Source organism: Polypterus senegalus, chromosome 15 (assembly GCF_016835505.1).
Source record: "Polypterus senegalus isolate Bchr_013 chromosome 15, ASM1683550v1, whole genome shotgun sequence".
In the NCBI taxonomy this organism is placed as follows: Eukaryota; Metazoa; Chordata; class Cladistia; order Polypteriformes; family Polypteridae; genus Polypterus; species Polypterus senegalus.
In genome coordinates, this window is record NC_053168.1 from 71757115 (window position 1) to 71783200 (window position 26086).

At 38.5% G+C, this 26086-nt stretch overlaps 1 protein-coding gene across 2 annotated transcripts in view; it reads left to right on the top strand.

The window, feature by feature from the left end:
* Positions 1-26086, top strand: part of cdk14 (cyclin-dependent kinase 14) — an 891964-nt gene that overhangs the window by 10968 nt on the left and 854910 nt on the right. For both annotated transcript variants that reach the window (XM_039736967.1, XM_039736966.1), the window contains exon 2: positions 16017-16048. In XM_039736967.1, coding sequence (XP_039592901.1) covers positions 16017-16048 — 32 coding nt within the window. The remainder of the gene's footprint in view (positions 1-16016; positions 16049-26086) is intronic.

Consider the following 26086-nt stretch of genomic DNA (forward strand, 5'->3'; position numbering starts at 1 on the left):
TCCAGCTTTTGAGAGTTGAAACATTCATAAACATCAAAGTGTCCACTGCTCAAATCGTCACCTGTGAATCTAAGATGTTTAAGAGGCATTGGCGGTTCTCCAAAGGTGTAAAATATTTGGCCATTTCGGTTCACTTGATAGTGACAACCAAACAATTCAGCGGCAGCCATCAACTCACATGCAGAAGCATAGGTGAAGGGCTTAAGCATTTCACTCTTATAGTGCCCCTGTGTAGTATGATTATCTCCTGTATCGTCATCAGTCCACACCTTGAACCTGTCCCAGTCATTCAATACATAAGACACAATGTTCCTCCGGATATCAAGATTAAGCCTGATATGGCTGTGCCATATGTAACACAGAGAATGTAAAAGGCTGGCCGCATCTCCGGGCATGGAAACCACTCGGTAAGTGACAGTTCTTTGATCGATGGTGATCACCTTGATAGACATGTTAATGGGGGTACGGTTGAAACGATAAAGGAAATGGGTACCAGAACAGTAAACTAAGTCTAAAATACCTACACAATAACTATAATCGTAATAAACAAACAATAAAACAGCAGAGAAGCCATGGATTAAATAAAAAGGCTGCAGTTATCAGCAGGGAGATGTGAATACCGTGGCGAACCAAGGAAGGGAATGAAGAGACCGGAGTGAAGGGCGGCCTTATATGGGCAGGCAGTCAATTACAAGGGAGGCGTGTGGATGGGGGATGCAATATAGGTAGGCAGCCAACTATGTGGCAGGCATGGTGATGGGGGACGCAATGCCACAAGGAAATGGGTACCTGAACAGTAAACTAAGTCTAAACTACCTACACAATTACTATAATCATAATAAACGAACAATAAAACAGCGGAGAAGCCGTGGATTAAATAAAAAGGCTGCAGTTATCAGCAGGGAGACGTGAATACCGTGGTGAAGCAAAGAAGGGAATGAAGAGACCGGAGTGACGGACGGCCTTATATAGGCAGGCAGCCAACTACGTGGGAGGCGTGGTGATGGGGACGCATTGCCGCCTCACACGGCGACCGAGCTGCAGGCTATGGACGTATATATGTACGTAAGTAGGATTCAATTATGACCGTTACGCGTCGAATTTCGAAATGAAACCTACTTAACTTTTGTAGTAACCTGTAAGGAATGAGCCTGCCAAATTTCAGCCTTCTACCTACACGGGAAGTTGGAGAATTAGTGATGAGTGAGTGAGTGAGTGAGTCAGTCAGTCAGTGAGTCTACTAGTTGTGTATGGTCATGCTATAAAAAGTTTTGCCTCCTAGAAACTATTGAAATCATCAGAAAAACAATAGAAATGCAAAGTCGGTGGTTTCGTATTGTGGACATGCTCGCCCCTTTGTCTATCAGCAGCTAAGTGAATTTCTCTCTCATTTGTCTTTCCTCTGTGGTTTGATTTTGGTGACAGAGTCGCTTTCTTTCAGCTTCATGCTGTAGCTACGTCCTTCTTTCTTCTTCTGACTCATTAACGGGGCTGCCTTGCCGGCTCTTTGAGCTTCATGCTGTAGCTTCTCACTTCCTGGCCGGATAGGCATTCAGACACACTTCCATGCAGAGACATTTATATATAAGACTAGAGGGCTCCGCCCCTTGCTCGCTTCGCTTGCCAACCCCTGTGTTTGGTTAATCGGATATACAATTTTAAAAGCTTTTTTTTTCTTTGGAATTGTTTCAATTTCATTATTTGCACTTTTACTTTAAAGCTTTATTAAAAAACAATATTTGGAATGACCTTTTCTTCAAGATCACATTGAATTTTGATTCCATTTTTGGAGATACATTGTGACAATGCAACATATAACTGCCCATGAGTGAATATTGTTTCTTTTTCTCTAATAAATAATCCGACTTTTTCTAATGTTTGTCCCTGTGATTTGTTAATTGTCATAGCAAAAGCTATTCTCACGGAAAAGTGTAAACATTTTAATATGAATGGCATAGAAAGATCTCCTTTGGTGTATAATGTTATTCGCGGAATTTATACTACATTACCTTCCTTGTCACCTGTTAAAATTTGCATCGCTTCTCCGTGATCATAAATATACTGTACACCTGACCGAATTATGTTTTCTTTGAAATTAAACTTTCTGTGCTGGCTGGGATTGGCTACAGCAGACCCCGTGACCCTGTGTTAGGATATAGCGGGTTGGGAAATGACTGACTGACTGACTGTTTGTGGATTTCACTTTTCCCAAATATCAAATCATTTAATTCTCTTGGATATGCCTCCTCATTGTTAAGAAACAATACTTTTCCCTGATGGCAACACGAATTAGACGATCTACAAATCTCTGACTTCAAAGCCTTACAATATTTTCATACTTCTGACATGTCACCTATGTCCACATATTCAATCTCAATTTGCCTTTCCGTTATTTCACTGAGTAATAATTTCTCTTTTGTAGTGCTAATGCGATCTTTATCTTGTTTTGATATTTTTGAGTTTTTCTGCTTTTATATTCTGTAACTTGCTCTGTACAGGGTGGTCCAGATCTAATTATGCAGATCCAGATCATCTGGATGACTTTGATTTATGTGGTGATGATTCCAGTTCGGCGCAAAGACAATTCTTCATGTCGTCAGTTCGCACACTTCTTGATGGTCCGGGATTTTTTGGGTGATTTTCTATGTACAGTAATGCCTCCTCGATCGTGGGGGTTGCATTCCAGAACCCCCCGCAATAGATGAAAATCCGCGAAGTAGAAACCATATGTTTGTATGGTTATTTTTATATATTTTAAGCCCTTATAAACTCTCCCACTCTGTTAACATTATTAGAGCCCTCTAGACATGAAATAACACCCTTTAGTCAAAAGTTTAAACTGTGCTCTATGACAAGACAGAGATGACAGTTCTTTCTCACAATTAAGAGAATGCAACCATATCTTCTCTTCAAAGAAGTGCCGTCAGAGAGAGAGAGCGAGATAAAAGCAAACAATCAAAAAATCAATACGTGCTTTTAAGTATGATGAAGCACCGCGATAAAGCGGCATTTTGTAGAGGAGCGTCCGTATCCTCTAGGCAAACAGCCTCTGTTCAAACAGCCCCTCTGCTCACACCCCCTCCGTCAGGCAGAGAAAGTGAGAGAGACAGAAAAAAGCAAACAATCAAGCACCGCGCAGGAAGCACATTGTATATCATTGAGGAGTTTTATTTAATATGCTCTGATTGGGTAGCTTCTAAGCCATCCGCCAACAGCGTCCCTTGTATGAAATCAACTGGGCAAACAAACTGAGGAAGCATGTACCATAAATTAAAAGACCCATTGTCCGCAGAAAGCCGTGAACCAGCGAAAAATCCGTGATATATATTTAGATATGCTTACATTTAAAATCCGCGATAGAGTGAAGCCGCGAAAGTCGAAGCGCGATATAGCGAGGGATTACTGTAATAAACTTAATAAGTTATAGCGTAATGAAAATTGCATAATTAGATCTGGACCACCCTATATGTACTGTATATCGCGCCTACGTTTTTGTGTGTCTTTTGAATTCCACTGTTTTCATTATCTCTAACCTGATGTGTTTTGCCTCCTCGTATGTGAACCTGTTTATGACGTTTTACTTTGTTTTCTAGTCTTTGCCTTTTATTTCTGACCTTGCTTTGTCCTGCTAATTTTTCAATTACACCTGGTCCTGACGATTACTTTCTTTTTGTTTGTGCTATTGCGATCTTTACTATTTTACTTGAACAATCGCCGACTTCGTAACCCCAAACAACTTTCGAGCACCCTCTCCAACTCCTCCTTCCCCGGGTCTTGCCCCCCTTACCGCATCAATCAATACCCTGCTATCAGTCTTCCGTGCTGTACTCCGCCCTTCCCCTATCAGACCTAAGAGTCACTTAAAACAAAAAAGGCTTCAACCTGGCTGGGACACTACAATACTTTCAAACTTAACTGATTTCATATTCTTTACCTTTTTCTGCATGTGTATCGCACCATCATTTGTCTGAGCCTTTCGAATTCCACTGCTTTCATAATCTCTTATCTGCCTTTTTTTGTCTCCAACGCTTTTGGGTCGCTTTTATCCGCGCTGCTCTTTCTTCTTTGCTTAGTCGTTGACGTTTCATCTAGAATGTATTGTCCTTATACACTTTATATGTGCTGAGAGCATGGTATCTGTGTGTACTACATGCCTTTACACAACTGAGTGTTTTGCTGGCCGTGCTCTTATTTGATATTGGTTGCAAGTGGGGTGTGTCTTGCAAGAACCTCATGTTCCACGTCCCCGCGAGACAGTCCTGGGACAATGTCTTCGCACCAAGTCCCATGTTTACGGTCCCCGCAAGACGCTCTGTGGCCAGTCTCTTTCGTCTTGCGGGTCTTTTAAGTGTCTTCCGAGAACTTCCAAGAAAATCACGTCTTGTTGTCTTTCCTTTCCAGGATTGTTTTTATAATAGAGAGATATACGTGTATATGAATATGTGTATAAATGTAGGGAGCACTGCTGGGAGATGAGCTCCCTAATAAGTGGGACTTCCATATGACCCGGAAGTACTTCCATCAGGCAGTGGCCCTGGCACTGGAAGTACTCCTGGGTCATTAATAAAAGGGACCGCACTTCCTTCTCCAAGCTGGGAGGACATAACACAACACTTGACTGGAGGAGAGCAGTTCAGTGATGAGAAAATTGTGGTTTGTATAATGATTTATTTGAATCCAAGCGAGATTTCAACCTTTCGAAGCACCTCTGGAAATCGTTTTTTGTCAGTGTGTTCAAGACGTTGGTTGTTACCGCTTGGATCTCCTCCACCGTCTCAAATCAATCTGCATCCCTTGAGCCTCATCCTAATCTTAGGAAATACAAATAAAACAGACAACGCTAAATCAGGGGAGTATGGAGGGTGGGGAATGGCAGTAAACTTTGTAGAAGCCAAAAATTCGTGCACAGTCAGAGATGTGTGAGCTGGTGTGTTGTCGTGATGCAAAAGAAGTGACTTGTCAGCCCACATCTGAGGACGTGTTTGGCGAATTTGATTTCGCAAATGCCTTAGAACATCCCTGTAGAATGCTCCATTCACCGTCTGTCCTTGTGGCACAAATTCCTTGTGGATGACACCCTTCACATCAAAGAAGCAAATGAGCATTGACTTGGTGTTGCTGTGAACTTGTCAAGCTTTTTTGGGTCTTTCAAATCACTCATTTTCACGAACAACCCTTCACAGACACAACTGAAGTTTAAATGAGAACTGTGAGTTGAAAAACAACTGTGCTGACGTTATAAAACGTGATAACAGCTCTCAAGGAAAACTTGAACTGCTATCTTGTGGCAATTGATATAACCAAACCCTTCCAGCTGCAGAATAAATGCACTCTGGGAACTTTTGGATCTCACCTCGTGTATATATATATATATATATATATATATATATATATATATATATATATATATATATATATATATATATATATAGATATATATATATAGTGACAGACAGGGGGCGCTATCGTTCCCTTGAACCCTCCAATCAAATGTCAGACACCAAATAAAAGTCCAAATGTTGACTTTATTAATTCTGCACAGTGAACAAAGCATCCTCTCCTCCACAATACTCATAAACAAACACCACTCCCAGATGCGTTGCCCTACTACCACCCAGCTCAGCTCGCTGTCTGGGAGCTGCCACAGTATTTTATATTCCCTGACCCGGAAGTGGTCCCAATCCCCAGTCCACAGATTCTTTATCACTTCCTGGGTCAGGTACAAGTCCTTTTCTTCACCCTGGAAGTACGTCGCTTCTGCTGTCGCTCTGCCTGTGACGCACTTCCGGGTTATAGGGCACACATGATTCTCTATGCCTCCCTGCAGCGTCCTCTGTTGGCCCCTGGGGTATCCAGCAGGTTTGTAAGGGAAAACTCCATAGTCCATGATTCCCTGCTGGCATCCGGGGCACCTCCATGCTGCAGGGAGAGCTCCATCTGATCACAATATACATATATATATATATATATATATATATATATATATATATATATATATATATATATATATATATGTACTGTCACTTTAGAGCCCTGAATTGATCTGAACCAGATTCCAAAATGTCAGTGATGAATAAAAAATTGCGTAATATGTAGCATGGTAGTAATACACAAAGCACAGATTAGTTACATGGGAACATGAAGTATATTTTGTGATATAAAGTATGTTATTGTGTGTGTATTGTGATGTTACAGGTTAAGTCTTTAATGAAGAACATTTTTAACCTGTAGAACAGTTCTCTGAATGTTGAATTTGTGTTGATCCTATAATATTACACACATCCAAACGGTACAAGGTGAAAACAGTGTGCTATAATGGAAAACAATTACGGCTTTAACTGGCTTTTGTACATGAGACCACCAAGAGATACTGTATTTTTCATTTTGCATTACTCCATGAAATTTCCATTGTTGATTGAATAAGTGAGTGATACTTGGAATTGTTGTGTCATCTGTACTTATTTTAAATGCTCATATTAATGCAGCTTGTTAAGAACAATTTACATACTGCTTCTTATTAAGCCTAAACTAGAAGATCTCGAAGCATAACATGATATATAATCCTCAAAGGATTTCTGAATTCAAGATGTAGGTTTAATTGTAATGAATATCAATTTTATAAAATTAATATACAAACTAACAAGCATATATTTTTCATTGAATATTCAGGAAGGATTTAGCTTAATATGCATAGTATTAACGTCAGTTCTTTTGGAGATTTCTGCATTAGTATCTGTCTATTTTCTGGGTACTGCTCTGTTGATCCCTAGTGATTTAGGAGGGTTTATTGTGTTGATTGTAAATCTGTCAATGAATTTTTGTTAAAAATATTATTAAACATAATTAGGAGGCCACACACATAGCTTGTGGAACTTATATGGTTTTGCTTGGTCTATTCCTTTTTCATCTTCTAACATGTATCACTTATTTCATTTAGTGTTTAGTAGGTAGAAGTTTTCAAACATTTTATTTTATTCAGTTTTATAGAAGGTTATGAATATGTGAACTTTGATAGAGACTCAGGTTAGCACTCTCTACTCCTCCTAGTTACAGAAGCATAAAGTTGACTCTTAGTTTGGTCACTCTTTGTGTGGAGTATTAATGGGCTTTCCCATATCTTTGTTGTTTCTCTGGGTAGTCTGATTTTCTTCTCACTTTTGAAAACTACATGCTTGGTTAGTCGGAGAGTCCAAATTGTCCCAGTATGAGTAAAAGGTTGTGTGTGTGTGTGCGTGAGTGTTCCTTGCAAGGGACTGGTGTGCTGCCCTTGCCTGATTCCTGCCTTGGAATCCTACAAAACGGATGAATGGATGGATGTATAGGATTTCTCATTGAAATATGATGGCTTGAATTCTATTCAAGAGCCTACTTACAGTATGCCTTTTTTAGAATTATTTATTTCAATACTAGGGGGCTTTGCTACACACTAGTCTCTTTGCAGTTCTGCTGCTCGCATATGGGGTTGTGGAAGTACAATTTAAACAGATTTTAATTTTCATGTGAAGTGTTACATTTGCATCCACACAACGTATAACTGCTCGTGATTGCATTTCGTTTCTTTCTCTCTATTAAATAAAATTACTTTTTCGAATTGTTTAATACAAATGGAATATCAAGATCTCCTTTGTTGTCTAATGTTATCCACGGGAGATCTACTACATTACCTTTCTTGGATACATCCTTCTTTCTACAGTAATTCGTGCGGTGGAAGACCGGATGGTGTTAATGGTTCTAGATATTCTTCGTGATATTGTAAGTTGTTGTTTTCATCTTCTGCACAATCACTACCAACTGTTTCAGCCTTGTCTATTGATACTAGGGGTGGGCGGCATGACCAAAATTATATATCACGGTACTTTTCTAAATTATCCCGGTTTCACGGTATTCAATGGTATTTTTTTCCCATGCATGAGTGGATGCTAACCATATTTTCCAGAGCAATTACTGCAGTAGACTGGCTAAGAATAACCTATTCCACTGTCATGAGCATTGTACAAAAAAAAACATTTTAATGTGCACACAGGTATTAATTCAGGTTTGCATGGCCCCATAAAGTAATAGTTTTCAAGGGGGTGGCACTAATGAAGAGGAGGAATCACACTGCATGACAGATGCAGTCAAAATATAGAACCTGTTTATTGAACAAATTTTGCAAAAACTTAAACTATAATTTTGACAACGTTTTTACAACCATCCGAAGAGGCATTTAGACATAGTAAAATATTCACAGGTGCTTGTCAAAAGTTGTATTGCACAGAGCATGTCTTAGAAAAGGAATAAATAGTAAATATTTTTTGTAAACCAGCTACATTTTTTGTTAATGTTAACAATCTCTGTCCACTGACACATTAAAGTGTCTTTTTAAACAACTTTACCATCATTAAACTGCATAATATTTAAACTAATAAATAATAACAATAAAATAATAATAGTGCAACTTCCAGTAATAATACTATTACATCAAGACTTCAAGCCCAGGTGCATTACACAGTATTCACCAAATAAAAATAAAATAAAACAAGTTCAACTTGGAGATGACATCTTTACCAACTGAACCATCATTTAGGCAAATTGCATTAATATGGACCTTGCTTCAAGCTCAGCTATATACATAAATAAAACTGCAACTTTCATTTATAATGCTATTTGTGGTATAGCCCTACGGAATCGTATTAGGGCCATGGTGAAGAAAAAAAAAATATGGACACAGGGATGAAAAAAACAAAGTATATGTCGAGAATAGTGTTGACACGTTGAATTTATTCTCGACATTTCCACTTTAATTTTGATGCTTATGTCGAGATTAAAGTCGACATTTCCACTTTATTCTCGCTGTTTATGTTGAGGTTAAAGTCGACATTTCCACTTTATTCTCATTGTTTTATAATTAAAGTAGAATGTCGTAAACTAAACTTCATCCTAAAATAAATGTTTAATTTACTAGATTTTCTCAAACCCCGTCATAAGTTAATGTAGCACATGAAATGCTTTGTGTTAAGTAACTAAGAGGAGGCGCCGGCAGCGATCACTGCACAGAATCCATTCACTTCATGATATTCCTGCTGTCTGAAAATTTAGAATGCTAAGATATATACTTGATATCATTTTCATGATGAAATGGATTAAAGCAGGTATTAAATATACACAGTAGTGTGGCGGTAGTCGCAGGGGTCCCTAGGTGTATGTTCAGTGTAGAGAACTTTATGGCAGGTGTGATGAGGCTCCAAAAAACTGGCTGTATGAATGGGTATCTCACAGGATTAACTTAAATATTGTGTAAATGTTGGGTTTGTGATCTGGTGGTCAGAAACACGAACACAGAATTCAATGGATGTTCTTCTGAGCGGGCTTTCTTTATTGCATGTGTGCTGTCTGTCTGATGTATCAAACCTTCAGGTCCTATCCTTCCTTTTTCTTTCTCCATCTAACCAATCACCACACAATAAACGTCTTTGTGAAATTACAACTAGTTATAAACTTAGTCCACGAAGTGTTCAGAATTTTAAAAAATCTTCATTACACATGATTAATTATGCCATCCATTTAGGGTTGTGTCTATCCCAGCAAGCATTGTGTGCGAGGTTTTAGCAAATCCTGAACGCCAGCACATCACAGGGTGAATATGAGCATAACAGGGTCAATATAGCATTACAAAACCCCACATCCTACCTGACTTTGAAAGGAAACTGAAGCACACCAAGTAAACCCACCAGAAAAACATGCAAATTCAAGGCAGGGTACACCTGAGACCCCCTTGCTGTGAGGCAGCAGTGTAACCTCCACACCGCCGTGCCCCCACATGATTAATACATGCTTTAATGCATTTCATCATGAAAATTATATGAAGTATTTACCTTAGCATTGTAAATGTTCAGGGAGCATGAATATCATGAAGTGAATGTATTCTGTGCGGCGACCGATGCCTCCTCAGTACAAGAGGAAGTCAGTTTAAGAAGCACGTACCAATCTGACATGGCTCTGGGAACACTTAACACAGAGCATTTAATGTGCTATGTAACTTATGATGGGGTTTGAGAAAATCTAGTAAATTAAATATTCATTTTATGATTAAGTTTAGTTTATGATGTTCTACTTTAATGACAAATTGCGAGAATAAAAGTCAACATGTCGACTTTATTCTCGTCATAAGCGTCAAGATTAAAGTGGAAATGTTGAGAATAAAGTCAACGTGTCGTCACATTATTACACAGTACCCAGGTACATTACACTGTATTGAAAAAAAATAAAACAAGTACAACTTGGCTTGCAGTATTATCCAGTAGTATAGAAACAGTATTCACACATTTGAACATAATGGTCCACATCTGACCTTTTAAAACCAACGTATCTCCAGGCAATGGACGTGACTCCTTTTTTTTTCAGCAAAAGTTCTTCTGTGTCAACATGTTCAACTTTATCGTCAGCTACAGCTTCAATTTCAGAATGTTCTCTGTCCATTTTCACCACGCATTACCTACACTACCGCATGTACTCCGTTGTATGCCTATTTAGCGCTGTAGCAGTGAAAAAGAGCCCCCGTGCAACACCTCCACTAACACATGCACTCCATTGTATGTGATTAGCGGTGTAGCAGTGAAAAAGGTCCCCCCTTGAACAGTTTCTCTCTGTTCTGAATGACGTTTAGGTAATTTAAACCGGTGTTGCGGTATTAGAAAAATCCATATCATAACAAAAATAAAAGACGGTTTTCGGTATGAACCGGTATACTGCCCAGCACTAATTGATACACATTTAACCATTTTGCCGTGTTACCGATTGACATTTTTGGTGTAAATTTCATTTGACTTCCTCGTTTCTAGGTGCTAGGATTACCCATGTACTAATTTTTTCTGTTGATAACCCTTTGTGATGAAATTCTTCAATAAGATATGGACATAATACGTCTTCTTTATTTGGGAGCTTAAAGTGAGAAACACGTTAAAATTTATAAGAGCTGAGAGCGCAGGAAGTGTGTCTGACAAAAGCATTCACAAGACTGAGAGGTGAGAGTACTGTGGTCTTGTTTAAAAATGGTTGCTAGGAGGGTGTGACTTTTAAAAATATGGCAATATTCTTGTCTTGCAGGACTTGAAAAAATCTTTTCCAAAAAGTCTAATTTCGTCTCCTAAAATGTCTTGTCATGTCAAAAGATTTTTTTCTATAATAGAGAGATATTTCTTTGGTTTTTTTGTTTAGCCCTATGTAGTCTCGTTTCATGGCATTCCTTTTAATTGACGATTATGAAGAAAAACCTTGATTTCTATGAAAAGAAAGATTGATCTGTTTATTTATTGTATAATGCATGTATTAAAGCATGAATCAAACAGTGTGATAGTGCAGTGGTTACCACTGTTACCAAACAGCTCCAGAGTGCTAGGTTTGAAATGCTATTCAGGCTCTGACTGTGTGTAGTTTGTATATTGTCCATGCAAAATGTTTTCTGGATGCCCAATTCTTCCTCCCACTTCATCAGAAGTGTGTCTTGCATTGGAATGGTGCCTAATGTGGGGTCAGTTCATGCTGGTTTAGGTTCTAGTCCATGTGATCCTGTATTAGAATAGACTGCTTTGATATTAGATGGATATGGTGGACTCATCCATAAATTCCAAAGCAGATGTGACATTTTCACACAAAAGCAGTAGAATATAAGTCTTTGTCATTTTCAGTGCTTATAGGTAACAACTCCTATTCCCAATAATACATTTTCCAAAGCATTATAATACAAGCTGAATTGTTTTTGGATTTCAAATGAATGAAAGTGAAGTGCATGAATTGTTATATACTGTATAAGTTACTTTTATCATGCTTGCCTGTAACAACATGTTTGTAACACAGTACTAATGTTAAACTATTTTGATATTTGTAGAATCTTTAACATGTTTTTAGTTTGGCATCTGTGTACCACAGGATTTCTCAATAGTAAAGGTATGAAAATGTTCTGTGCCTAAAAATACAGTAGCACTTGATTTCAGATGCATGCCCTTCACTTATTTAGAGCCCAGTAGCATTAAGTTTCATGCTTCTGGTGAGGGTGCAGGGGATCTGAGAGTGCAGACCTGAGAGTGCTTCTCTGTGTTATATTTCACCCAGGGTTTCTCCCCTTTTTTTACCTTTCTTGCTTATATTTGATTCATTTGTTTATGTTAATTATTTTCATTATTCTGTGTTCTTTAATGTTGTGCATTTTTTAATCCTTATGTGTCTTTGCTTTTTCAGTTATCTTCCATGTGTTTTGTGGGAGGTTCCCCAAGGGGCAGGGCCTCCTGTACATCTCCATCAAGCGGCTGCCTTTAACCTTATAAAAGCTGAGGGAACAAACAGCCCCTTGTGGTTCATTGTATGCACTTAGCATTGATGAGTTCTCTGTGATTTTTGCTGTGCTTCTGTGATTATTTGGACTTTGACCTCTTTTGCTCTGTTTTTTGGCCTTTCTGTGGATATTGGAACTTGTTTGCTAATAGATTTTCCTGTTTTTGAAGGCCAGCCTGTGTCTTTTGTGCACCTTGGATCTGCTTTTGTCACATTTATGAAAATAAACAAGTTATTTTATAATCATTTTTTGTTTACCCTTTGTTACACAAGCCGGAGGTTGACTTACATATCCTCTTGTGGTGTTTTTGCATCATTTTTTTTTTGCCATTTTGTGTGGAGGGTCTCCCAAGTTAATGACATTCTGCAGCTGGATGCTTAGAGTGTATCTAAATTAGAACTATATGTGTTTTCTGGATTTGTTACTTATAAAGTGATGATCATTGCTTTTACTTTTAAAGTGTGGCATTTAGTTGTGTACTGATATCTTTAAACAGTATTACAACATAAAGAGACAAAGCAACAAGTAATCTTTGTTCACACACTTTCTTTGCTGCTGTGCTGATATAATCATGTTATCTTTATATAATGGCTAGCTGTCCTCCATGGCTCCGCCTGTTTAGTAGTGAAACAGGACAAACTTTAAAACAATAAACAAACAGGTATCACTAGCTAAGCAGAGGCAAGGTACACTCCAAAACGTGGCCAGAGGTAGACCGACTTGAACGGAGGTTGGCGTGTGAGTGAGGAGGGCCCGGCCTGGCTCCCCATTCCTTTCGTCACTCTTCTCTCCCCACCTTGGCCTGCAGCCTCTGTTTTGGATTAGCGTGAATGTATCACTCCTGCTATGATACTTAGCGTGATGAGTGAAGTCGCAAAATCAACCGGAATGTTCAAGCAAATTATGGAAATAAACCCTATCTAAATCTGCAGTTCTCTCGTGAAAAGTGGAAAGACATATGGACAGATGTTAAATTTTATATAACAATATATAGAGATGGAGCAGCCTGAGTTTCTGATAGCTTTAGTATGACCGGCTATTTCTATAAATGGAATAAAAAAATCTTAGAAATCATTTGAAATTGAAAAATCTTGTTTCTGTTTTCTTTGTTGGAGTGTAAATGACCTATAATTTTGTATTTGCGATGGTTATTCTGTTTTAATGTTTTGAAATACTTGTTTTAATTCTTTTTAAAAAATGAAAGTGTACAGCAAAAGGATTTTGTGCAGGCTGTTTGTCCACTAGTGGATGGATGTTGGTGTGTTTTTATCTGTTCATTTCATTGGGATCAAATGATCAGCCCTGTTTTTGAGTACCATATATATTTGCGTTGAAGTCGCGTCTTGAACCTCCGAAAAATCGATCATAAAATCAGACCCCAACTTATACGCCTGTTCAAAAATACGACACTTTTTTTTTTTTTTACATCTTCTTGCTTCTTCCAAAGGGCGGCACGGTGGCGCAGTGGTAGCGCTGCTGCCTCGCAGTTAGGAGACCCGGGTTCGCTTCCCGGGTCCTCCCTGCGTGGAGTTTGCATGTTCTCCCGTGTCTGCGTGGGTTTCCTCCGGGCGCTCGGTTTCCTCCCACAATCCAAAGACATGCAGGTTAGGTGGATTGGCGATTCTAAATTGGCCCTAGTGTGTGCTTGGTGTGTTTGTGTGTGTCCTGCGGTGGGTTGGCACCCTGCCCAGGATTGGTTCCTGCCTTGTGCCCTGTGTTGGCTGGGATTGGCTCCAGCAGACCCCCGTGACCCTGTATTCGGATTCAGCGGGTTAGAAAATGGATGGATGGATGGATGGATGCTTCTTCCAATCTCGCACCAGTTTCTCAGATACATTGAATTTTGTTGCAGCAGCGCAGTTACCAATTTCTTTTGCAACTTTTATTTTCAAATCAGATTAATGTTTTCTTCTGATGGAACACTCCATCGTAGATAAGGGATGCTCTTACGATAAAGGTGTATGAGGGTGCAAGATACAAAAAACACAAAACAGTGCAAACGTTGCTTCGGAATAGTTCGGGTATTACCATGTGGTCATTTCTATAGAAAAAAAGGCAGTGTGCTCTGTGGTTACTCTCTTAGGTGGGTGTTACCATATCATAATCTCTTGGACCAATAATGTGAGTGGGAGAACTTAAATGTGAGTATATGCAGTAAATGTAAAATAACATTCCAAACCAGCTTAATCCAGTTTAGGGTCGCAGGTGCTATAGTCAATACAGGGAGCATCGGGTGACACCAGTCTATTACAGGGCACAAACTTGGGTACACCTACACTGGGCCATGTCAAGATTAATATAACATGCCCATTTCTCTGGATATGTGGGAGAAACACTGCGGATGCTGGGAGGAATAACTATGCATACATAGAAAAAACATGCAACTCCACAACAAAAAACAGTTAAGTGTATCACTCTGAGACCAAAGTCTTAAGCAAAATACTCTAAAGCAGATACAGGAGTTGACTTAAATTATGCTCCCAATAAAATCCCAAAATTTCACATATCTGTATAAAATATAAAACCCATGAATACAGCACAAAGTGAGAACATACAAGCTGTACAGCTGGATGCATGATTTGAATGAAGACAACAAGTCTAACCACTGAGCTTCTGTGCTCCTCTTATAAGTAAAATGTACCTTAATTCAAAAAAAAATCTTTAAAATGTATTTTGGATAGAGAACATGCCCAGGGTGTGATCTTATTCCAGCAATGTTTCAGCAATGTTACAGCTTTGAGTTTTGCAGCTTAGTATTGTCAGTGAGTAAATAAATAAAGGTCTAAAAGGGAAAAGCTGTTTGTTTCTGTGATGAAACATATAAAAGAAGAATAAAAATGTGGTTTATTTAATAGTTTGAAAGCTTTTTCTTCCTGGAATAGGAACAGAGTTGTGATGCAAAGGTTTCATTTAAGTTTTTGCATATAATATTTTACAAACGATTTAGTACAACATTTCATTATTCATTTACTGTATGATGGGATGTTGCTGCAAGACTAAGAATAAAAAAAATCCTTGTTCTTTTATTGTGCATCTTGTAATCATATAATTGGTATAATAAGGATAATTAATTATTAATGCTTTGTCAAGCCCTTGCCCCTACTTGCAACCTTCTAGTTTGTATTTTGAAATGCTTTGGTATAAGCCATTACATTAACAAAAAATAACTAATGGAATGGCAGTCTGAAACATGTTAGTATAGTGGTTAGCACTGATCCCTGAAGTCTTCAGGTCCGTGGGTTCAGTTATTGGCCCATCTTGCGTCTGTATGGATTTTGCATACTATGCTTATTTCATAAGTTTTCTTTTGGGACAGAGGTATACAGCCTCATCAAATAGGCAATGGCATGGTTTGGGTGCCAATTAGCATAACATAACATTCTTAAACCCACTTAATCCACTTCAGGATCGTGGGAAGCCAGCAGCAGCCCTGGCAGCATCAAGCACAAGGATAAGGCACCAGTCTAGTGTCACATTGCAATTGTAAATTACCCCAATATGAAGGAGTTTCAGTATATGTGCGAAAGGGCTCTGTGATGGACTGGTAGGTTACTGTTGGTGCTGTTGATACAGAATGTAACTGTCTGTGACTCGGTAAAAAATGTGGATTTAGAACGGCAATCATGGAAGTCTGCTGTATGTAATGACTTAAATGCCTATGTATTTATTACATTTCACTAATATATGTTTTTTTTTTGTTTTTAAGCTTTCAAAAAAGATGACAGCGGCTTTGACGAGGTAAGAACTATTTAAACTTTAAAAGTTTTTAAAAAGATAATATTGAAAAAAACATTGGCAATATATTATTTTTTGCATTGTATATTTATGAGACTGCATTGCTGAATTATATTGCGAAGGATACTGATGTAGATTTTTAACGTAATTGGTAAAATACAGTTAACTTTGGCTTCCTCTGCATTTGATTTGTTAAGGTATCTGTGAAGAAACTTTTTAAAATGTGCTCTTTGTCATATATGCACAGAATTAGTGTTTTCAGTTTTACACCATAAAGTTCATTATCATCTTGTGCCACACAATTTCAAAATATCAAGGAAAATACCAAAATAAAATATGCAAAATGTCTGTATGATGTATGCCTTTTGCATACAGTCCCTCTGTTTTGATGTGATTTGGAGCTTAAACATACTTCAATCTGACCAGTTTGTTTCGCTTTCTTGAACAAATGGCCATAAGACCCAGAGGTCCCAGAATCACAGACAAAGATTTTAGTGTATTGTGCAAGAACTTTCAGACAACCTGGAAATGCATGACACTTTTTTTTGAACGAAATTATTGTATTTTATTCCCCGAGGATGTACTTCACTTTGACTGCCAGTTCAACTCTGTCTTTGGTGTTTTTCGCATCTGTAAAACCTCACTGACATCATCAGTTCATAGATAGCCTTTTTCCATCAACTTGTTTGTAAACTGAAAATCATGACCATCAACATTTTTTGCTTACAAATTTTTGTTTCTTTACAAGAGAGTTCTGTCAATGGTTTTGCAGTATAATTGATACTTGCACTATAATGCTAAATAAAATGATAGACAAGTTAGAAAACAAAGAATATATAAACCAAAATTCAGAAACTGAATTTTTTGTGTGCACCATTTTGTAACTTGCTTTTTGCCTTGAAATCCTTTAAGGTAATTTTGGTATATGAAGTATTTGGATAGATTACTCTTAAAAATAAATAATTAAGCATACATAATTCCACTCTGTGATGGGCTGGCATGTTCTCCAGATTTTTTGGACTTACTCTCGGTGTTGCTGGTAAAGACATTGTCTCCCTGCAATGCAGAACTGGATAAGGTGGCTAGAAAACTGATGGATGGAAAAGTGTTTTCAAGGCTAATCATTTACACTTACATACAAATAATTCTCTGGTTATGAAGCTATGCTAAATAAATAATTTCATTTGAGCGCTATCTCTATGTACTTTCTCTATGTGTCTTGACTCGTTGTGAATTTTTCTTGTCTGTAGCCCGCTTAAACTTGAGTGTGTTATGTTAATTGGCAACCATAAATTATCCAGATGTGAGTTTGTGTGTGGCATCCAGCCCAGTCATGGCAGGTTCCTGTCTTGGATGTAGTGCTTATGTGATAGGGTCTGGTTCCTCACAATCCTAAAATTCGATTCAGTAGGTTTGGAGGAGGAGGAGGAGGAGGTTAGGAGCACACGCTGATACAGCGCATTGCCACACCCACCACATGACAAACCACCTCAGGATCCCAGATTAGGACCAGCCATGAAACGGGTGACACCTCAGCAACACACTAGTTCAGATGGAGTGGGACAGCGTGAGGTTTTTTACAGTGGCCGGAGTGCCAATTCTGCCACCAACCCCCAAGTTCTTCCCTGGAGGTTGGAGGGCCTACATGCAGGGCTGGATGCAGATTAACATCATACCCAGGACAGAGAAATTGTAGGTTAAGGGCCTTGCTCAAGCACCCTGCAGAGTAGAGTCACTTTTGGTGTTTTACGGGATTCGAACCAGCAACCTTCAGATTATCGATGCAGATCCCAAGCCTCAGAGCCACCACTCTTCCCGATGTGGAGATGGGTCGATGTTAAATAAAATTCTTGTTAATGATGGTGTATCCTAATGACATTTCAAGGAAGTTATTTAAAAAAGAAAAATTATTAAAGATTTTTTGATATCAGGAAAAAAAGCATCATCCGTTAATTGACGCATAGAAATCAGATTCAGTGGTTTGATGGCTGCAGTAAAAGGATTAATTTGAAATTACTGTATATATAACAGAAAAAAAAAACTGGTTCTTATAGTTTGTACATCTTCTTTCTGGAGAAATTTGATATGTTGGTAATATTACTAATGTGATACAAGACATCCATCCCTTCTTTTTCTTTTTCTGCTACATCTTAAAAATGCATTTTTGGTTGAATTAATGTGAAATACGTTTCTACTGGGATGAATATGAAGCTGCAGAGATCAAATCACCAGGAGATCTAACTAATTATAATTATACTTTGTCTCTGGACCTTCCTCCTATGAGTTTAAAGCCCTAGCTACTGAGTAGCATGACCTGTCCAAATACCCACATTCATATACTGTCCACCAAACTCTTCCTTCACTGCTAGTCTCTTCATACCAGTCTGACTCAGACTTCTTTTCCTTTCATCAGTTCAGCTCTTGCCAGCCAAATATTCATGCCCCGGATTCACATTTTTTTGTGCTCCCTGACGTCCCGGTACTCATGAGCCTTCCTTATGGGTTGGGTCTTCATGGCAGCACTCTAGCTGCTTCTTTCCTTACTCGACTGTGCACAATCTACAGACCAGAAGATCCTGCCAACTCAACTACTTACATTTTTTATGGTGCTAATGCTCCTGCTTATAATACTTGCAAGGTTCCCCACATGTACGCTATACGTCCTTCTGGCAGTGACCGCACTATTGTAATTACAGCCCTGTACAGCTCTGTTCCTGTCCTTTATCAGCCTAAAGTAATTACAGTTTCAGTCCTAACCAGTTCCTCCACCATAAACCTACCTGCGGCACTTTGAGAAATCACAAGAAATGCTATAGGCCAGCTTGATGTTAACAAGGTCAAGTAAAAATCCAGGCAGTAAATATAGCTGACAAGAGTTAACCAGGTTGGTTAGGTGTTATGAAGTTAGAACTAAATACTGTCACCCTTGATTTAAAAATATGCTTGATATTTTTTCACGGTGTTTGGTTTAGGTTACTGCAGCCTTTTGAATACTGATAGCAATAAGCAATGAAGAAAATGATAGTATAAGGAGCAATACCAAAAATATGTTAAATATAGCAACAATTTTAAAAATAGATAAATAATATAGTGTAATACATTTTGGGGATGTCTGTCTCACTATTTTATAGCTGCAGTTTACAGACTTGTTGCAGTATCTTATTATTTTTTTTGTTAAATGTATATATTTTCTGAATGGGTATGACTATTTAATAACTGCATATAAATTAAACTATATACAGATATTACAAACATGTGTAGCCTTCTGTTTGTTAAAGAGTGATAAGCTACAGCACTTAATGGTTTAAAAAAGATTGTTATATATTTTCCCCCAATACAATTAAATATGCCGTCATAGGCCAGCTTACAGCTTTGCAGATGAATAAGGCACAACAGATGTTCCATCGAAATGAATACGCTGCAAAACCACACAACAAGTTTTAGAGTCAGTCCTCAAAAGTAAGGCTGCTTGGTAATCCGCAGACAATCAAACATACATGTTGTCACCTTCAGCCAATCACTTTGTCTTATACTGTCATCATGCATTATCTTTTCCATATTTATCTTCTTTGAATTGGCCAGCTGTTCCCATCATCCTTGAACTCCTTCTACCTGAGCCCGAGCACTCTTAAAGAGATAGGTAACCCACTTGGCCACCGTAATACGTAGCAGGGTGCCATGTTTACATTAATATGCCTGACAGAGGGCGGCGCAGTGGGTAGCGCTGCTGCCTTGCAGGTAGGTGACCCGGGTTCACTTCCCGGATCCTCCCTGCTTGGAGTTTGCATGTTCTCCCCGTGTCTGTGTGGGTTTCATCTGGGTGCTCTGGTTTCCTCCCACAAAGACATGCAGGTTAGGTACATTGGCGATCCTAAAATTGTCCCTAGTGTGTGTGTGCCCTGCGGTGGGCTGGTGACCTGCCCGGGGTTTGTTTTTTTACTGCCTTGCGCCCTGTGTTGGCTGAGATTGGCTCCAGCAGATCCCCGTGACCCTGTAGTTAGGATATAGCAGGTTGGATAATGGATGGATGGATGGATGCCTGACAGACCAGGGAACATTTATTTAGTTAGCAAATACCAGATTCAGGTGTCCCTGCTGCCTACTTAAGTCCCAGCATACACTTAAAAAGATACATACGTGATCACGTGATACATAGCAGGGGGCCACATTTTCTTTAATAGGCCTGACGGACTTGGGAATGTTTATTTAATTAGTAAATGTTCCCACACTGACCTGTTCCTATTTCAGTGGCCCTGAAGTTTTTTAATTCTGGAACATGACCTATAAACATAAGCACTACTGATTCTGACAATATTTAATTTACCCAACTTGCTCTCAGTTGCTCTCAATCCTTTCCTAGTGCCATTGGGGCAATTGTGCAATTGTATTGTTACACAGTTTGTCATAGTATGTTATGCAAAGCATAGTAAATAGAATAGAATTTCTATTCTTTGGTTAACCTTGGATAATAAAGTCACTGAACTGTCTACAGAACTGAGTAGATAGCTTCAGGAATGACACATTTATAAGGAGCTAAGAAGAATGGCTGTTGCATGTTTCTGTCTGTCATCACATGCACATCAGGTGCGAGTTTATATCAGAATGAATACTTTTTGATTGTGAAAATAATCTGAAAGGATTTTTTCAAACTGTGTCTTACAATATGACTATTGTCAAACCAAATATGCATTGTTAACAGGGTATGTGTTAGAAGTGTGGAAACATTCTTGAATTGATTGGGAGCTAAATTAAAAGCACTACCAATTTAATTTATTTTGCTGATGCTAAAATAAAGTCTCAACATTTCAGCATTAATATGCTTAACAGCTGGATACAACAATTTTTTTGCAAAAAAAAAAAAAACTTCCACTGTATGTTATGTGTGCTAGACTCACAAACCTAGCTTCATCACCACATTTTACAAACCACAATGAAAAAGGACATTCAGTGACATCTCACTGCTGAATCTACATACTTTAGGCAGATTGTTCTCCCAGCTCACATTGCTTTAGTTCAAAGCAGATTATAAAATGAAGGGAGGCATTGCAGTTTGGACAATAACCAGATCCAGCACTGATAAATAACCCTGTGCTATACCCCTAGGATGTTCTTTGAAGAGAAAAGCAATAAATAGCCCTGGTCGTGCTTATGAAGCTTTTTCTTATCAGGAGTGGAGTCAATCAAAAAAGACCCTGATTACTTTTCTACCCCTGCTCGGATTTGGGTAATACTTTTGGCACAAAAAGGAGTAGAAAGAAGCCTTTCTGTTACAGCAGTATTGCGGTTTTGTGACCACTGAACTGATTTGTATTTCTAAAAAGAGACAGAAAAAGCAGTTGAACTGGAACTGCAACAGTGACTTAATATATGTCTGTGGTCTAACATTATTGAGCAAGCTCTTTGAACAGCCAAACAGCTTAGCTTTCTTGCTAACGGGAGTGATACAAATTATTTCTGCTGTAAGTAACAGTCCTGACATTGCTAACAGACTGTGACCCTGGCCCATTACCAAACCTCACAGAAGAACCGTCATGTTTCACTGATCTAAATGAATCGCTTTTGCTATTTGTTTAAATTACACTAATTGCAGGCGGCCACTCTCTTCACTTCTTCATAGTTATTCAGCGTGAACCCTCCTAGAGAAATATAGTACAATTCTAATTAACTCATTTTCAATGCACAGATTTCAAAAACTTAACCCAATGATAGGAGGAAATATATCTAAGCTACAAACTGCCATCAGTGGCCTCACTGCTGAAGCTGCTTTGTTTTGTATTTTTGATTTTGTTTTTGGAGATGTCTCTTCTCTGATAAATTATATGCAGCAGGCAGCCTTGCCATAGCCTTCAAAAGAGCCGCTCAGCTGTGCCTTGCTGTCTTCATCAAGACATCACCTTTGAGACAGGATGTTATTCATCACATTTAGCTCACTGCTATGCAGATATATCAGCTTTTTTGGAGTTTTATCTTTTTGTGGTAAATATATCAAAAAATATCAAATACCTTCAGATAATTCTCAATACTCTTTTTTGCATATTCTTACGACTGAAAAAGTTTACAATATCAGTGACATGTTGTAAAAGATAAGGAAAAAAATTGAAAACAGATGCTTAAATAGGAGTACACTCCAAATTATAAAGTAATATGATATTAGATTATATCCCCAAACTCACTTTGGAAAAAGCAATTCTTCCACAGTAGAGCCTGTCCCGACAGCATCTGGTACAAGTCTGGGACTATCCTGGAACTGTTCATTTAAGGGTCCAAATAAATCTCATACCCAGGACCAATTTGTAATTGCAGGTTGACATAGCATGCACATCTTTGTGGTGGGGAAACTCAGGCAAGCAATGACAAAATGTGCAAACTTTACGCAGACAACAATTAGATGTGGGATTCAAACTGACTATCCCCTCCCAGTTGGAATGTGAGATGGGATGATAATGAGCTCAGGATGTCTCATCCAGTGGTGTAGCCTCACGAGCCCCAACCTTGTTTTATAATCTGTGATACTGTCTGTGTGGATATCGAATGTTTTTTTTTCCCCATGTATGTTTCTTAAAGCAATTCCTGATTCTCAACACAGTCCAAGGGTCACCTGGCATCTTTAAATTTTGTCTGAAAATGTGTGACTGTGCTATGCACCTGTGGTGGCACAGAAAATTCAGGCTGTGTACTGGACTTTCATTGACGTTTAGGGCAGATTTATAAATGGCACCTATTGCTGACAAGGATAAGCACGTTTGGGTGGAATTAATTATTATTTTTCTTTGGATAGCATATAAGAACATTAAGAAATCTAAATATGTTCATGATTTCTGTATTTGATTCATTGGTACAATTCCATGTTCCCTTTTGGAATGTTCAGCTACTGCTATTGTGTCAAGAAAGAAAGGCTTACTCATGCATTGAGAGCCCAAATGGACCCAAAGCTACTCCTAATCACTGAAAATGCGGTGTCATTTGCCTGGGGTTTTCCTGACTTCTTCCACTTTAGCCAACATTGATGGAACATTAATCCATTAAATCTAATTTCCACATCCAAGCTTTATGTTATGTGGCACACATAACAGTCAAATGAATTTGCTGAAGGGGAACCTAAACCTGACATATATCGGCTTGTCATGTGTGATCAAGTAAAGCAGCTTTTCTCTTGAACTGTTCCTCACACAGAGGCCATGGTTAAGGTAGCTAAAGTCTAGCATGGATTCCAATTTTAGACCATAGTTTAAAGACATATTGTCATGTCAGCCAGTGATTCTAAATTATAGTAGAGGAATTGATGACACATTGATTAGAGCCTACTGATAGCTCAAGTAAACACAGTTCAAATCTCAGTCCAGTCACTGTCTATGTTTTCATTATTCTTTTGCCTTAATTTCTCATTCTAAATACATGGCCTTTAGGTTAGTTGGTGACACTAAAGTGTTTAAATGTGCACAGTGCAGTCCACCCTACTTGGGTGCATTACATCTTGCCAAGAGACCTGTTTGGCTTGAGATTGTCAAGACCTGCATAAGGTGGTAAAGGTGGCACAGAATATCATCATCACCCAGCTGCCACCAACTGAAGATATACACAACACTCACTCACTAAAGGCAAACAGGATTATTAAAAACCACAGCCTTCCTGCACATCCTTTTCTCATTCCTCCTTTCTGGTAAATGATACAGAGCCATTAGCAGTGCACCAGTAAATTCAGGGATAGCTTCTACCCACAGATTGTAAGATTGTCAAAATAGTCAACCATAAGAATTCAAATATTTTAAAATAACAGACAGTGTGTATAAATATATATAAGGTCAACTATATACAGTAACTATATCTATGTATATACATTGTAATAAACAGGCAGTAAGAGTAAGATGTTTGAGGCACCCATAGGTCAACCCTGTATAACCAGAATCTCAAAAAAGAGAAAATAACACGAGTAACAATGTTACGAGACATCTTTTCAGATGGGTGTTTTGTTTCGACTGCCAAAGATGATGGTTCTTCTGGCTATGAGGTTTTCCGGCAGGAAGAGGTAGGTCCAGGCAGATGGACACAGAAAGTGACACCTATGGTGGAAAATTCATCAGTCTTACTGTCTGTAGAGGGAGGAAAAGAACAGGCCAACTCCTGGAGCAGTGGAAAATTACTGTCACCAGAGCCCTTAAACTCTCCCCCATGCACATGTGTATGACAATATATATATGCAGTGCTCTCCACTATTATTGGCACCCCTTGTAAAAAATTAGTAAGAAGGATTAGAAAAAAAATCCCAGTCTACACTGAAAAAATTAGAAACATCTGACTTTTAATTGAAACAAGTTCATTTTAAGAAAAACAAGGCCCTCATCAAGAAATCAAGATTCAGGGATGCCCCTGCTGCATATGTTCTGGGGGAGCAACCATGGGCAGCTCAATACCTCTCCCCAGGACGCTTGGTTGCAGCCTCCCTGGCCGATGGTGATTCCTCAACCTCCCGCATAGCTTCATGGGAGATGGAGTCCTCCACAGCCTGGTTGGGAGCTGGGGTGGCCGGTTGGGGGTGCTGCCTGGAATCAACAGCCCGGCTGGACGAGTCTTCAGCTCCACTCGGAAGTGCAATCAGGACCAGGTGGGCTATAAAAGGGGCCGGCTACCACCACTCGGGAGCCAGTCGGGAACAGGAGGACTAAGCTTGAGGAGGAGTGGTGGTATAAAGAGTGGGTCTGTTGTGGGTCTTGTTGTGCTTTGGGACTGTGTATTGCCTGTGGGGTTCGCGAGGAAGACGTGCCCCACAGGTGAAGGAAATAAAAGTTTGTTTATTTTTATACGTGCCTCCGTGTCCATCTGTGTTGGGTCAGGAGCCTATGTAGCGCCTTTGTTACTATATATATATATATAGTTTCGCTCGCCAACTCCTGTGTTTGGTTAACCACGTACACAATTTAAAGAGATTGTTATTTTCATGGGAATTGTTACATTTACATTATTTTCACTTTTACTTTAAAACCAGTTTAAACAATATTTGGAATGAACTAATTTTCAAGATCGCATTGAATTTTGATTCCGTGTTTGGATTTACATTGTAACAACGCAACGTATAACTGCCCGTGAGTGAATATCGTTTCCTTCTCTCTAATAAATAAACTGACTTTTTTGAATGTTTGTCCCTGTGAATTGTTAATTGTCCTAGCAAAAGCTTTTCTCACAGGAATCTGTAAACGTTTTAATACGAATGGCATATCAAGCTCTCCTTTGGTGTCTAATGTTATTTATGGAATATGTATTACATTACCTTTCTTGTCGCCTGTTAAAATTTTACGTTAGAATTGTTCAACCAATTTTTAATACAATTAATGTTGTTCCATTGCATAGTCCATCACTCAGACATAAATTACGCAATAACATTATGATACATCCTTCTTTCAACAGTAATGTGGCAGGTGGAAGACCAGATGGTGTTAATGCTTGTAGATATTCTATGGGATATTGTAAATTGATGTTTTCATCTTCCACATGAACACCACCAACTGCTTCAGCATAGTCTACTGATACGCATTTAATCAATTTGCCATGTAACCAATCGACAATTTTCACATTAGTTAGGTTGACTTCATCGTTTCTTGCTGCCATATTTAGATGAATGGGTGATTTTAAACTGGATCTTTGTAAGTGTGTATGTTCATAAGGTATCCCTTTAATGTATTGGTGTCTGTCTTGATAAGTGCCGGAATGTACTTGATGACCGTGGTCTTGTTTGAAAATAGTTGTAAGGAGGGCGTGACTTGAAAGAATCTCATGGTAAAAGTCTCCGTCTCACAGGACTTCCTTCCAAAAAGTCTCTTTAAAAAGTTACATCTCGTTGCAGGATTTTTTTATTACAATTGAGATATATATGTATATATATACTGTATATATATATACTAGCTGAAATACCCAGCATTGCCCGGGAGGAAAATAAAGTTTTTTTTAAATAGTTTGAGAAAAGCATAATTAAAAAAAAACAAAACTTTAAAAATAAAAGTAATTTAATAAACAATAAACCTGGGTTTGTTTCCCGGGTCCTCCCAG